The sequence below is a fragment of the Etheostoma spectabile genome, chromosome 23 (genome assembly GCF_008692095.1).
Source record: "Etheostoma spectabile isolate EspeVRDwgs_2016 chromosome 23, UIUC_Espe_1.0, whole genome shotgun sequence".
Classification (NCBI taxonomy): Eukaryota; Metazoa; Chordata; class Actinopteri; order Perciformes; family Percidae; genus Etheostoma; species Etheostoma spectabile.
The window spans coordinates 6,542,612-6,556,967 of record NC_045755.1 but is presented as its reverse complement, the minus strand read 5'-3'; the positions used below and the strand labels follow the sequence as shown (position 1 = coordinate 6,556,967).

Below are 14,356 nucleotides of genomic sequence, written 5' to 3'. Positions count from 1 at the left end.
GCCAGTCCTACAATGAGCTTTCCTTAGGATGTGCCATTTCTGAGTCTGGGGCTTTTGAGGAGGAGAGGGGGCGGGCAAGGTGGAGGCAGGGGGCGTGGCCTTGACCAACAGCCACTTTGCTCATTTGAAAGCCATGATGTCTCTCTCTCATGTGTGGACCATTTCTCTTGGCGAGCAAAGAAGAGAAAGGGGAGGTAACCTTGCTCCGTATGAACTCATAAGGGGCAAGATTCCAGATCAGCCCATCTAAGGTTTCATTTTCTAAAAAGCAGAGCAGGATTCCCAGGGCTCGGTATATGTATATGTAGGTATATCTGCAGAGCACAAATCATATGAAACCAGGCGACTGCCACTTTGCTCGTTTGAAAGCCATGAGGGATATGACAGAAAAATTCTCTGGGGGGGGCAAAACAGAGAAAGTGGAGGTAATCTTGCTCCTTATGACCTCATAAAGGGGAAGATTCCAGATCGGCCAATCCGATCTTTCATTTTCTTAAAAGCAGAGCAGGATACCCAGGGCTTGTTTACACCTATCAGTATTTCTAGCTACTGGGGGACCATAGGCAGGCTGGGGGGACTAATTGTAATGTTAAAAAACCTCAAAGTGAAATTTTCATGCCATGGGACCTTTAAGGTACGCAATGCGTCACAATAAACACTGGTGGTTGATCTGTGTTGAAGTGTACCTGTGCACAGAGAGAATGTGTCGTTCCTCACTTCATTGAAGTAGCCGTCGATGCAGTCTAGGCAGAACTCTCCTTCATAGCCGTGGTCACAGCTGCACTTTCCGTTCCCTCCGCGAGTCCCGTCGCCATCACACTTTCCATTTCCATGGCAAGGTCTGTCAGAGCCCCCCACACAGGCTTCAGAAAATAAAATCAGAACTATTAAGCATCAGGTTCTATTTGTATTAATGCATTCTTTTTTTTTTTTAAGCTACAATATATCTAGTTTGTCAGACACAGAACCAATGTACACGCTATAAGTGCCATTTTATGTTGTATGAAAGGCTTTTCCTCACCATTACAGTCCGGTCCAAACGTTCCCTTTGGACAGCACACTTTGATGGTTTCAATGCAGAACCATTTATGCAGATCAGGATGTTTTGTTTTCCTGTATTGCAACAAGAAACACAGGGAGTCATTAGGTGCTAACTGAACCTTTTTACTCCACAAATAGCTCTGTGGGTGATACCTCGGTCAGTGTGCCTAATCATGCTGAAAGAGAATCAATCTGTGTTCCTTTCTTCTTTTTTTTTTCTTTACACAAGCTATGTTACATCCTAGTGTTGTGAAACTGACAGTTGAAATCCAACCAGGCCGACCATGCTGGCGTTTGACAATATTTGCATATAAGCCCAGACCCACCTCTTGAACCACCAAGTTTCAAAATTGTCTTCGTGTTCCTCTAACATGTGGTTGCACTCGAAGCTGCTGCTGTCACACAGCCCCTCCACAATCTCCATCAGACGGATCTCGCTGTCAAGGAAGCAACGAGATAAATGGTTGCTGGGTTGAAAGTTAACAGTTGTCAGTTATGCATGCTGCTTATCTAGAACTTTGATACACTCGATTGTGCCGAGTACAACAGCAAGCAGCTCTGGTGCAAAGCAAACAGCCGGGATGACCCGGTTCTTGTGGCAGGGTGACCTGGACATGACAGGATGCTCTCACCTTGTCTCATATTTGGACAGTTTCCTCTCCTCCCAGGCTGTGTTGCCACCGCCAAAGTTCTGCTTTGCTGTTCTGTCAAAGCCCTAAAATACAGAAATAGTGTCACCGTGTGTACTGAAAAAAAACAGGGAAAGGTGTGAAATAAGTTAAAGACATTTTAGGCACGTTTCAACATTAAGGGTAGTTTACACTTATTCACAATACAAGAGCAAGATAGCAATAGAATGACAAACAACACAAAGGGGGAGGCTTATTAATGTTCTTACCTTGTTGAAGTTATCAGTAATTTTCTGACAGGTAGAACAGGCGCTTTTAAAATCTTTCTTGGCGTAGGTGACTTGAAAAAGTAAAACAATAGTTACACAGGACAATAGCCGCAGTAGCCGCAGCTCTGGACCGGTGGGCAGCATCTCAGCCGACCAATTCAGACCCTGTTTCATAACAGGGCACACGCTTAATGCACACACAAGTAATGCTTACAACTAGTGCTAAACGGTTTCGGACACATCTAAATGAGCTGTTCCTGACATTAAATCTAAGTTGGTGTTATCTATGCAAAGCGCAACAAAATTGTATTTACATGCCGGTTGTAGGAGGAAAAAAAACCGATGCGATTTTTAGATTTCCGCGTCAGCCTCTTGGTCGAATTGTGGCTTGCGCTCATTTGCTGGGATTGCCTGTCAAATACATCTACAACCAATTACAAGCCGCCACGCGCGGGACAAATCGCTCTTTTCCCACGTGGAACATTCTGGATTTCTAAAAGTAGTATTTAAAATAATTATTTTTTTCTCCTGTTGAAGGACGTTTTAGACAGAATTTCCAAACAAAATGTGTATCCCAGTAGTAGAAAATGTGTCAATAGTTTTAGCGAAATAAAAGCACGTTTGCTTCCTGTCTTGACCGGAAGTGATACACATTACACATCTTTCAGCTGGTCATGGCTGAAAAGAGGAATGCCTTAGGGCTGCCACTGCTGTCTTTATTAATAGCTGTGGCTCTTTTGCATTTATTCGTTTGTCCGTTCACTAAAGTTGAGGAGAGCTTTAATTTACAAGCGGCGCATGATATTCTTTATCACAGGCTTAGCTTCGACAAGGTAAGCTGGTGTTACTAGCTATGCTAACAAGCTAACTATGAACAGCACCAGGGAAGGAATACTTATTTTTAAATTATAACGTTAGTAAATACGTTACACAAACCATACAGACAGCACCGTTGGCACAGTCAGTATGTGTTATAGTTTGTGTCACAGTTTTACCATTTGGTTGCTTACATAAGAGATTTTTGATAAATGAATGCAAAACAAAGCCATGAGTAAGATGAAAAAAATATGAGGAAGCTTCTAGCTAGTGTTTAGAGAATCATTGCACTGTTAGTCAGTGAAATTAATGCGGGATTATTCCTGCTGTTGGCTATAACTACTATCACTGTCACATTTAATTTTGCTGTTTTAGTTTCAAAAAAAAAAAAAAAACTTTGTTAATTTTATCTGGAGAGTCCCAAATCGGTGGTTTTACGGAAACATTAAAATTGAATCATGCAGTCAAATCTACATTAGGTATGGTCTTACATCATATATTGTATTTGTTCTAAAAACACGCAGGTCTTAATTATTGTCAATATAATAATAATAATTGTCAAATTAATATAAAAAAAATAGAAAATCACAGTGCAAAGATTTATTTAGTAGCTGTTTTTGGGATGAAGATGAAAAAAAAAAAATAGAGATTTTACCATCCATGACAACTGTCAAACTGTGGCATCTGCTGATGAAGACCATGTGGTATGACCGCGAGCTCCAGATCAGCTGTATTGATTGTGTATTAGTGTTGTTGAGACCAGAGTCTGTGCTGTCTTTCAGTATGACCATCACGAGTTCCCTGGTGTGGTGCCACGGACCTTCCTTGGCCCTCTGTTTCTCTCCATCCTCTGCTCCCCTGTTGTGCTTCTGTCCTCGCTGCTGGATGCACCGAAATTCTACACACAGCTGACAGGTAAAGGGCCAATATCTCACTAATTGGTACTTACCATACAACTTTATCAGTATACACTGCAATTCGTTCTGCATTACTGAGCAGCTCCTCTTAAAAAAGCAAATAAAAAGACAAATATACACACGTTAGACAACAATTGCACACATAGTACAAAACGGCCATGACAAAGCAACATGTTTAATGCTATCCTTGGATCCAGAGCTTAATTGGCAGCGCACTGATTTGGGTAAAGCAACAGGATAGATGGATGTATAAAAGGGGTTTTAAACAGTTTAAACAAATGTGTTCCCTTGATGTGTTCTGCGCAGTCCGAGCATCCCTGGGAGTGTGTGTTGTCGGTGCACTGTGGCACATGCAGAAGGAGGTGAGGAGGCAGTTTGGCTCCACAGTTGCAGGGCTCTTCTGTCTGACATGTGCTTCTCAGTTTCACCTAATGTTCTACAGCACCAGGACGCTCCCTAATGTATTTGCACTGCCAATAGGTAAGATACATGGGTAATAATCACCATAAGCCAGACACTCTGGATTCTTTTTCTGTTTTTTCTAAATAAGCGAGTAACTCTACTTGATGAAAGTGCATTTTTCCTCTCAGTTCTGGTAGCATTCACATCGTGGATGGCTCAGAAATACGGCCGGTTCATCAGCCTCTCTGCTTTAGTCATCATTGTGTTCCGGTCGGAGCTCTGCATCTTCTTGGGTCTCATGTTACTGACATCACTGTTGAGCAGGAAGCTAGGACTGCTGCAGCTGCTTTACTATGCTGTTCCTGCTGGGATCTTGTCACTAGGTGAGTAGTCAATGTACAGTATATGAATAGTACATACTCAAGAAACAATACAATGTCCCTGATGTTTTTGATTTCCTTGTGTCTTTAACAGCTCTGACGGTGGCCATTGACACCTTCTTTTGGAGAAAGTTGTTGTGGCCTGAAGGTCAGGTTTTGTGGTACAACACTTTCCTCAACAAAAGTTCCAACTGGGGAATATCCTTTCATTTACTCAAGTACACTCCCACTTATGTCTGTGCACTTACTTTAACTTGTTAATTTACTGCAAATGAAAATCATCGAGGAGGATCTCCACCGTGACGTTTTCCTTGACTCTCTTCTCCCCAGTAAACCTCTCCCTTTCTGTGGTACTTTTACTCCGCCGTGCCCCGCGCCCTGGGCTGCACGCTGCTCTTCGTCCCCCTCGGCCTCCTGGACCGGCGGATGAGGCTGCTGCTGCTCCCCACCGTGGGCTTCATCCTCATCTATTCGCTGCTGCCCCACAAGGAGCTGCGCTTCATCATATACACTTTCCCTGTGCTCAGCTTGGTGGCTGCCCGAGGCTGTTCTTTCATGTAAGTCAAAACGTTACAGCCAATGCTTGCATTTGAAAATACAGGGCAGGACATTTACATTTTATCAACTAACAGCAGTGTCTGATGGATTCCAACACAATCCAGATACTCTCATTACGTTATAACCCAAACAGAAATAGATGAGGAAGATGAGAAAATTGTAGCAGCACAACCAGCAGCAACATGCTTAGCTGACAGATGTTGATTATTTCTCACATTTTAAAATGGATACGGAGCAGCTATTTTCCCAGATATTATTTGGTGCCAACACAAGAAAGACATCTTGTGTCAACGTTGTATCAGTGTGTGAGGTGTGACATTGCAAAAGCTATTGCTCACTTCCTTTTTTCCTTTTGTGTTTCAGTTTGTGCAACTACCAGAAATCCTGGATATATAAACTGGGCTCCGCAGTTGTGGTTGGCCAGCTGTTGACCAATGCAGCGTTCTCTAGTATTAGTCTCTACGTTTCTCACCACAACTACCCAGGGGGCCGAGGAATGCAGGAACTACACCGGCTGTTGCCAGTCACAGCAGGTTGGAATTACTTTCAGCACATATTCGTAGGGAGTTTCTATAACAATATAATTCTCACCACTTTTGAGAATAGCCAATTACTCGATATAGATTTAAGATTTGACCATTTAAAATGTGGAGAAACTTGCATGTGGTTTGTTTTATTTACTTTTCTATGTTGTGCAAGTTGCTCAACTAAACTTTATGTGCACATGTATTGAAACCATATTAGTATGAGGAACTACATTAATTGTGGATGAGAAAAATAAATGTTTTACTTTCTCAGTAATCATACATGCTATGTACAGTCAGTGAAAGCATGCATAAAAGCTTTGTTCAGAGAGCACTGTTGTCACATCGTTAAACAACGCCTCTGTCCCTTTAGATGTCTTTGTTCATATTGACACATATGCTGCTGAAACTGGAGTATCTCGCTTCTTAGAGCAGAACAGAACCTGGAGGTGAGTGTATTTTTTGCAGTGTTTTGAACTTCAATTAGTCAAAAATAATACCCAATATTATCACTTTTGTAATGCAATCACTTTTTTTTTTTTTCTCCCAACAGATATGACAAACGGGAGGACCTGAACTGCACAAATCCTGACATCAAAATGTACTCCCACCTACTGATGGAGGCTAACGTCACCAAGATACAGCTACTCCAGGATACCCATCAGCCTCTGGCCTTCATTGAAGGGTACAGCAACATTGCCTTCGATGCGTTTCACTTTCCGCCTGTCAGTGTGCGATTAGAGAGAAAAACTGTGATCATGGAGAGGAAGATTGCAACCGGACAACAAAAAGAGTGACTTTAACAGGAATGTGTTGGCTTAAGGCCTTTTTAGTGACCAAAAGTTTTTTTAAAAAGCGTAAAGGCGACCCAAAACAACATTCTCAAAAGATATAATGGGATAGATTGGAATGTATTTGTATGAAAAGAATACCACGGGTCCGTCATGTGTCTCATTCACATACAGATCAACTGCTGACACGTGCTCCCCAAGTAGACAAGTCAGACATCTTTTCTGACGTTTTGAAATGGTTCTTTCTTCTCATACTGATGTGTAATGCATTGCTTTTCTCATGAATAGCAAGCAAAGAATTTGGTTTTCTTGCAGACAGGAAACTGTTATCTTACACAGACAACTTTGTTGTTTTACCTCAGGCTGTTATTTGTACATTTTGTAAACCAGATTTTATAGATGAATAAAAACTGAGTGGAGGAAACCAGATTGTTAAATTGGACTTTTGTTTTAAGCCTGCACATGATGTAATTCTAATGATCTTATTGATAACCAAAGAAAAACCTTAGATATTGCATAAGGAAAACCTTTATTTAAAAATGACCACAACATTAGCTTGGTTCCAGTCTCAATGCTAAAACATTTATCAAATTAGGTTCAGAAGTCATTTAATATAAAAATGTACAGTACATTATTTTACTCGATAAACCCATAATTTAATCCCCTGGACATAAAACTTAAATTGTGCTTAAGAGACAAATTGTATATTCCAAACAAACTGCTTATTCTGAAAATACAGCAATATTATACATGATCTTATTAAAAACATTTCAGCAAGTAAAAAAGTCTTTTTCTAAATGACAGTACCATGAGCCACAAATCCACAATGAAAATTAAATAACATTAACTTAAAACATCTTTCAGTCACAGCATTTATTTCTGGGCCATCATTCAGAAAACAACTCTGCATCTATCTGTAATACACAATAATCAAAAAGCATCCTGACGTGATCTGCGCAATTTAACAGAATATTTACAGCATTTTGACCTGAAGTAGTTTTGAATAAGGCACAAGGAGAGAGTAGACACAGAAAACTAAAAAAAAACAAAAAACATTGATTTACAAGCAAACACATTATCACCAACCCCTACAGCTAGAAAAGCCCTCCCTCCCTGATACACTTTGGACTGAGACATTTCATAACAGCTCCAAAGTGTTTAACAGTAGTACACAGAATAAAATAAAACCTCCAAATTTGGAGTGAGAATCAATCAGTGTATAGATCAATATTTTACATGTTCTCCAACAGACCCCCCCCCCCCCCCCCCCCCCCCCCCCCCCCATTTCACAGCTATGCAACTTGGTCCTTGATAAAAAAGGGATTAAGTTAATGCTCAGCAATAATCAGTACTGAAAATAAATCAAAGGGAGGTTGACTTTGAGGAACAGCAGACCCTCGATGTTTTCCAGTAAAGGCCTGGGCTGATTTAGGGCACAGTTGACACTAGCTGTGCTGAACAGTGTCTCTGCTGGGACGATGCTGGGAGGGCAGCCCACATAACGGGCGGCTACTTTGGCAAGATTGGGCCACAGCAACTTTTTCAGGTTCCAATAGTCAAGGGGGTCACAGCTTTGATCGAGTATATCTTCCTCAAGGTACTCAAGCACTGCAAGCTCCGAGGACTTTGGCTTCTCCTCGTGTTTTATCTTTTGTCGGATGTCGGCCATAAGGGACCAGAGGTTGTCTTTGTTTGGGTGGGAGGTGGTGGACGACAAGGGGGCCTCATTGCAGCCATTGGGCAGCGGAGGCTGAACTACAACTGAGGTAGTCAAGAACAAGTCCAGCTCTCGGATCAGATCTAGTTTGCATTGCTCAGCTTCTTCCTCTGTGAACAACGACGTCTTGTATCGTGGGTCCAGCATGGTCGCCCAGGTGTATCGTGGGTCGTGCAGAGTTGCCGACATTTTGCTCACCATGGCTTCCTTTAGAGACTTGAGCATGTTGTCTATGCCCACAGTTTCATCAAACAGCAGGTCTATCTTTCTGTTGAGGATGTGAATGAGTGGTATCACTTGTCCCAGAGTGGCAGTGCGGTTGCTCATCTCCCTGCAGGCAACTTCGAAAGGTTTCAGTGCATTGCAGACCGACAGCATCACCTCCCACTGATCGCAGCTGATCATTTCCCTGAAATTGCACTCGATCGACATCTCGTCGATGGCTTTCTTCTGTTCCACCAGCCGCTCCAGCATGAAAAAGGAGGTCCTCCATTTGGAAGGAACATCCTGAATGAGTTGGTTCTCGGGCAGCTGGTGCACCCTCTGGAGCTCAGCCAGCTTCTCCTTGGCCTTTGCCGAGCGATGCACACGTTCACAGATCTTTCGTGCAATACTCAGAAGGTTCTGAACCATTCTCTGGCTCTTTATGGCTTCGCTAACAATGAGGTCTATAGTGTGTCCAAAACACTGCATGGTGACATGGCCATGGTCCTCCAAGGTGTTTCTGATGGTGTTGTTATCAGTTACAGTGAACCCCTTTTTCAACCCTGATGAGGTGATCCAGGAATCCCACAGATACTCCAGCTGCTTTGGGATGTCCTGCATATCGTGATCACAGTCTATTTGTGAGACACTTAGGAGAGCAGAGCAGTGGAAGTCCTGACCCTGGGGCCTGACACTTGACTCGTACGTTGCCCAGTGGGCAGTGAGGGTCAGGTATTCCCTTGTCTGGCTACTGACCCAGATACTCGTTGTGAAGTGGACAACACCACCTTCAGCCTCTTTCAGGTGGGTCAGCACAACGTCCTTCACCCGTTCGTACATGTCTGGTATGGCAGTACTGGTAAAGTAGGAAGAAGGTGGTAGAGAATACTGAGGCTGGAGGTACTCTAGCAGTCGGTTTAGTCCAGCATTCTCCACCACAGCTGATGGCTGAAGATCCAGTGCGAGCATTTCTGCGATTAGTTTGGTGATTTTTTTGGCAACTGGGTGGTGTTCATCAAACCTCTCACGGCTCTGTTCCGTTTCATAAACGGAAGTGTCCATGAGCTCTTGTTTAACATGAATTTCAGCAGACGGCACATCACCTGAGATAGTATTGTTACTTTCAAGAACATGTCCATGAAACCTCTGCATGTGCCTGAAGAGGCAGCTTGTGCCAAGGTTTGTAGTCTTTTTGCCTCGGCTAATTGTGCGGCCACAGTGCAAACAAACCACCTTTGTGGGGTCAGTGGGTGAAATGGAGAAATGGTTCCACAGTTTTGACGTCTTTTTACTGAAAACGGGCAGTGTTTGGGGCTTTTTCTCACTGGCAGGGCTCTCAGTTTCTTTGGTTGAAACTGCGTCCGTTGCGGTGAGATTGGTGTAAGGATGAGGGGAGGATTCCTTCTCATCTGTGCTTTTTTGGTTTTTGAGGACGTCTGGGTGGCGTCTCATCAGATGCCTCATCAGACAGCTTGTACCAAAGTCGCCGCGTTTCCCCCGACTGATGACACATGGACAGTAACGGCACAGTGCTTTTAACTGGTCCACTGGGGACACTATGAAATGGTGCCACACTTCAGATTTCACCCGTTTCATGATCTTCTTGTTTTGCTGGAAAACGGAATGATCCTGATTGAGGCTGGGGCCCTCCGAGAGGTCGCATGGTGAGGAAGTTAGGGATGTATCCCCCTGAGTTTTGAAGGACAGATTGAGAGAGGTTTCCTGCTCCGAGAGATGCATCACCTCATCAGATTCCTCTTTTATATCCATGCGGTCCTCCAAGCTTTGGGGTAGTTCATCTGATATGGTTTCTGGTGAGGATGGAAGAAGGGTAAATTCTTTTTTTACTTCCAGAGGCTCAGGTAGATGAGTGCGGGACAGCAGTGAAGGCGGGTTGGTATAGGGTGGGGGAATGTGATTGCCTTGTCCGTTTTCCTCAATGACAACCTCTTTGTGGGCTCTCCACATGTGGCGAATAAGACAGCTTGTCCCTAGATCCTTCCCATTTTTACCCCTGCTGAATTCATTCATGCAATGGATACATACTGCTTTGGAATTGTCAGCAGGTGACAGGTAGAAGTGTTTCCATACAGCGGATCTCCGGCGGGAACTTGAGCTTTTTGGGGTCCCAGGGAGGCGCTCAGGCCCACTGTCTGACATATCTTCAAGGTTGTTGTCATTGGAATGTGAGGATGAGAGCGAGCTGCAAACGGCATCAATGTTGGCATACAGTTCTAGTTTTGGTTCAACTTTGGGTAACACTTCTTTGGATGACAGATCTGAATTTTCAGCTGAGGAGGTGGACGGTGAAGTGTTCTTTGAGGCAGAAGAAATGACGCTATTGGTCAAGTCTCCGTTTTTTGGTGAGTTTGGGGATGGAGGTATCAAAGATGAGGCAAGGGAGCTGGTCAGATTATTTGAGGATGCGTCGGCTCCGTCTTGTAAAAGCACAGTGGGGTGAGCCCTTCGTACGTGCCTCATTAAACAACTTGTACTGAGGTCTTTCTCATTCTTACCCCGGCTGAACTCTTTCATGCAGTATAAACAGATTGCTTTGGTACTGTCTCGCGGTGATATGCAGAAATGGTTCCATGCAGGAGATTTTTTCCTCGGGTTGGTATTACTTCTCATAGATGAGAGAAGGCTCTGAGTGACAGCGTCCATGGCAACATCATAAAGGGTGCTTGTGTATCCACTTAGTAAATTACTATACTCATCACCATCTCTAGTCACAAAAGGGCCAACAGAGCTACCAAATCCATCGTCCTCATCCATTCCGTTTGCATCCCCACTCTCCCCTTTGATATCTTGACTTGCTTCATTTCCATTCTCATAACTTTGACTCTCCATATTTCCCACAGTGTCAGTGTTTAGGCATTTGTTTGAAAGGGTGGGGGAAGCTGGGTCAGTCTCACTTGCTTTGTCCGACTCCAACTGTTTGTCATCCTGAGGAGAGGAAGGGGGAGAGTCTTTATCCAGTGTTATTGAGGAACAAGCAGGGGACTTTGCATCCACAGTGTCATGAGGGTTAATGCTGTAGGATTTGAACACATAGCCATCCTGACCCTCAATTTTTAGGCAGGTCCCTTTGGCTTCTCTCTTTTTACTTTCCATGGAGCCATTAGATTCACTGACCGTATCCTCACGCTTGTGAGACACCTCTTCCTCCCCATCCATGGCAGCAGCCCAAGGGTGTGTGTAGTAGAATAGTCAGGTCTGCGTTGTCAAATGTAATTTATTTGTTCAGGTGTAGTCATCGACACTGCAGCACTCACGCAGGTGTTGTGAGGAGTGTGTGGCTGCCCGGGACATAGGGTGCCTGCTTGTCCCTCTCCATTTATGACTGAAGTAGTCCCACCTCTCCCCCACACAACCTAGAGACAGGGACAGAGAAAATATATCATATATATAAGTGTCTTCTTAGGAAATAAGACTCCAAAACAACCTGTATTACAGGTATGCTGCAATAACACTGAAGTCATGATGCTTTACTTTCATTCTTGTCTTCTAAAACTGACTTAACAGGCTCTTTATACAAGGTTCGGCAGCAACAAACAATGTGGTGCGTTAAAAGTCACAACTCTAAAACCAAGTTTCACAAAATGTCTGTATTGACCACTTTGATTTACTCTTGAAAGCAACTTTAAACAGGTAATAGATATGGACAGGTTTTAGTTTGCAAGTTGAAAAGCCCTGCCCGATTAAGTAGTTGCTGTGAGGCTACGCCGTCTTATTTACATAAGCCGGTTCAGCCCGGCCATAAGGTTCTCCACTTTCATGGACCTTTTTAGGATTTGGCTCTCAGCTTTAATATGCAAATTAAGAGCAGGATCACCTCTCCATTCTTCTTCCACAGAACTGTTGCTCAACTGTAAGATTTCAGGATAATAACAGCCTGCGCTCACTCATCCCCAAAACTTGTATTCTCTCTCGCCACCAAAAACATTTTCTTATTCAGTGGGACAATCATGCTTACCAGGGAACAATATTTACAATATGTTAAACTGTTAAATTAAAATTTTCATTTTGTAGACTTTATCTGTATGCTAATGCCGTTTTATTTTGTATTACATTTGATTATCTGAGCCTCATAGTACAATAGATCTATGCACAACTGAAAATGTATTTCAACACTGAAACACTTCAGCAGCTGACTAGCACATATTGAGGAACTGATGACTAAAATCAGCTTGGCGGTAGTATCTGGTGGGAGAAAAAAAAAAATCTAGTGTCCCATTTTGGTAGAGTAGAGACATTCCATTATTTTTCCATAACATTAGAATTATTAGACTATGAATACATGATCAGCACCACAATGTCAAAAATAAGGATCTGTCATTAGGTTAGAGCATTGTTTTTGTTTAAACTGTTTTAGAAACCTGTTTAATATTTTGTCTACCCCAATTGATATAAATGGGGTAGTAAAAATATTTTTAAAACACCTCTATGTAATCCAATACAGTTAAACAGCATCACAATCTACAACCTCTAAAATGACCACTGAGTTTAATAAAAGCACAACAATAATGACCATGAACTAGTCTTCATAAAAGTGCTTTGCATGACAGTTATTAGTGCAAGACTTTCTTAGCTTTAGCTCATAATAAACTGGTAACTACCGTAGGTGAATATGGTGTGTTTTTTTGTATTAACAAGTCTCTCTGTGCCTTGATCGCAGGTAGGCTGTGGGGTAAGGTCAAATGTGATGTATTTGTCAGTAAGAACTGTATTACTACAGACCAATGTCATCTATATTAAATGTGTTGTACTTTCAGCATAACATAAGAATATATTGAGACAACACTACTTAACATTTAGTTTAACTTTTTACAATACATGAGCAAACAAACGTTACAGGCAATACATTTGTGAACATTAGCCTAATTACACACAGGTTTAACCCAGTCTCAATTATAAAAAAATAAAAATAAAAAAAAATCCCTAACCCTTGATCTAACCTCACAAATTTGGCAAACAAACAAGTGTAGCCTATCCTTGATTATTAATGTTATTTCAGGTAAGTAGCTAGGCATTCAAAAAAACAGCGTAAAGCGACTTCTTAAGTGAGCAGTGACAACACTTTTTCCGGGTTTGGCTTAAGTGCTAGCCAGGAAGATGGAAGGGGACAGCAGAAAATAGCCAACGCTGATTAGCTTTCATCTTTACATAACACACCGACTTGTAAATGGCTATCTTTATGCCGGTTTACAATTCACCCCAAAATGAATAACCGCTAACACAAATCATGAAACGTGTGCGACCCTCATACCAGTGAATAACGTACTGAAACATTGTTGGCAGTAACGCTAGCTAGCTACATCATCAGTAAACACCACGGCGGCTATCCTGGTGCTAACGTTAACTGGGTTAGCCGCATATTTAACGCTAGCTAATAAACACACAAAACCAACACAGGTTCAACACTTCTGTCACATGGATTTGTAGCACAAAAAAAAAGCCAGACAATGCAACTTCTACAACTATCGTTAACGTTGCAACGGCCCGTGTAGTACATTTCGGACCACACCGCGACTGCTAACTGGTTAGCTGCCAGCTAGGCCACACACAGGACACACAGCTAACCTGGCGAGGCAGAACCCAGCCGTGGCAACACAAGAACCACACGGGATCCGAATCAGGCCACCTCTCACCACGACGTCCAGGTCACATTAAACCCTCCTCAGACATGTACACGTGCTCAGCATACTTACTGTGAAGTATGACGGTGTGATCACTTGGTTTCGGTTCTTAAACAGTTAAATATGACACATTTGATTGATCCGGAGGGGGGTTCACTTTGTTGCTTTTGTCTGCTAGCAGTTCACGTTCGGCCGGAGCAGCTCCACACAGCGTCGGACGGAAGGAACATGTTTTAATGATGTCACCGGGCGCAGGGTCGTCAGTAAAGCGAAGGGGCGGGGGGGTCATCCATTTAAGCAATTATGCCATATAACCCTGCATTACTTTGTCTTTTCACTCATAAAGATCAGTTATAAGTTATTAAAATAACAGATTGAGTGGTCTATGAGATGTGTTACTTATACATAACAAGCGAAAACATGTTATTCATGATAGGATACATTTTTTTTTAAGTAACCATTTTTATTG

The 14,356-nt window shown here is 42.7% G+C and overlaps 3 protein-coding genes across 5 annotated transcripts in view; 1 reads left to right on the top strand and 2 right to left on the bottom strand.

Moving 5' to 3' along the window:
- The window catches only part of creld2 (cysteine-rich with EGF-like domains 2), a 6,157-nt gene extending 3,835 nt beyond the window's left edge, over positions 1-2,322 (bottom strand). Inside the window, exons 1-5 of the mRNA XM_032505153.1 lie at positions 1,940-2,322; positions 1,674-1,756; positions 1,368-1,478; positions 1,022-1,113; positions 687-863 (exon numbers count right to left, since the gene is read on the bottom strand). Coding sequence (XP_032361044.1) covers positions 687-863; positions 1,022-1,113; positions 1,368-1,478; positions 1,674-1,756; positions 1,940-2,113 — 637 coding nt within the window. The 5' untranslated portion in view covers positions 2,114-2,322. The remainder of the gene's footprint in view (positions 1-686; positions 864-1,021; positions 1,114-1,367; positions 1,479-1,673; positions 1,757-1,939) is intronic.
- A 236-nt stretch (positions 2,323-2,558) lies between these two features.
- alg12 (ALG12 alpha-1,6-mannosyltransferase) lies at positions 2,559-6,378 on the top strand. Its single transcript, XM_032505151.1, has 9 exons — positions 2,559-2,772; positions 3,538-3,670; positions 3,979-4,152; positions 4,263-4,457; positions 4,549-4,652; positions 4,788-5,011; positions 5,376-5,545; positions 5,910-5,985; positions 6,090-6,378. Exons 1-9 carry the CDS (start codon positions 2,614-2,616, stop codon positions 6,331-6,333), a joined length of 1,479 nt encoding a protein of 492 aa, XP_032361042.1. The 5' UTR covers positions 2,559-2,613; the 3' UTR covers positions 6,334-6,378.
- Positions 6,379-6,837: 459 nt separating this feature from the next.
- zbed4 (zinc finger, BED-type containing 4) lies at positions 6,838-14,125 on the bottom strand. 3 transcript variants are annotated; one of them, XM_032505135.1, is made up of 3 exons: positions 13,960-14,125; positions 11,384-11,622; positions 6,838-11,194 (listed from the first exon to the last, which is right to left on the bottom strand). In XM_032505135.1, the coding sequence occupies exons 2-3, from the start codon at positions 11,423-11,425 to the stop codon at positions 7,673-7,675; spliced, it is 3,564 nt and encodes a 1,187-aa protein (XP_032361026.1). In that variant the 5' UTR covers positions 11,426-11,622; positions 13,960-14,125; the 3' UTR covers positions 6,838-7,672. The 3 variants fall into 3 exon arrangements, with proteins under 3 accessions (XP_032361026.1, XP_032361024.1, XP_032361025.1); XM_032505133.1 differs by having other exon boundaries at positions 6,838-11,622; XM_032505134.1 differs by having other exon boundaries at positions 6,838-11,622; positions 13,832-14,118.
- Between the last annotated feature and the right edge of the window lie 231 nt (positions 14,126-14,356).

Coding starts and splice junctions, on each gene's coding strand:
- alg12 (XM_032505151.1), top strand. CDS start 2,614: ATGGCTGAAAAGAGGAATGCCTTAGGGCTGCCACTGCTGTCTTTATTA. Junction 3,671..3,978: donor ATTCTACACACAGCTGACAG/GTAAAGGGCCAA, acceptor TGTTCTGCGCAG/TCCGAGCATCCCTGGGAGTG. Junction 4,153..4,262: donor TGTATTTGCACTGCCAATAG/GTAAGATACATG, acceptor TTTTCCTCTCAG/TTCTGGTAGCATTCACATCG.
- zbed4 (XM_032505133.1), bottom strand. CDS start 11,425: ATGGATGGGGAGGAAGAGGTGTCTCACAAGCGTGAGGATACGGTCAGT.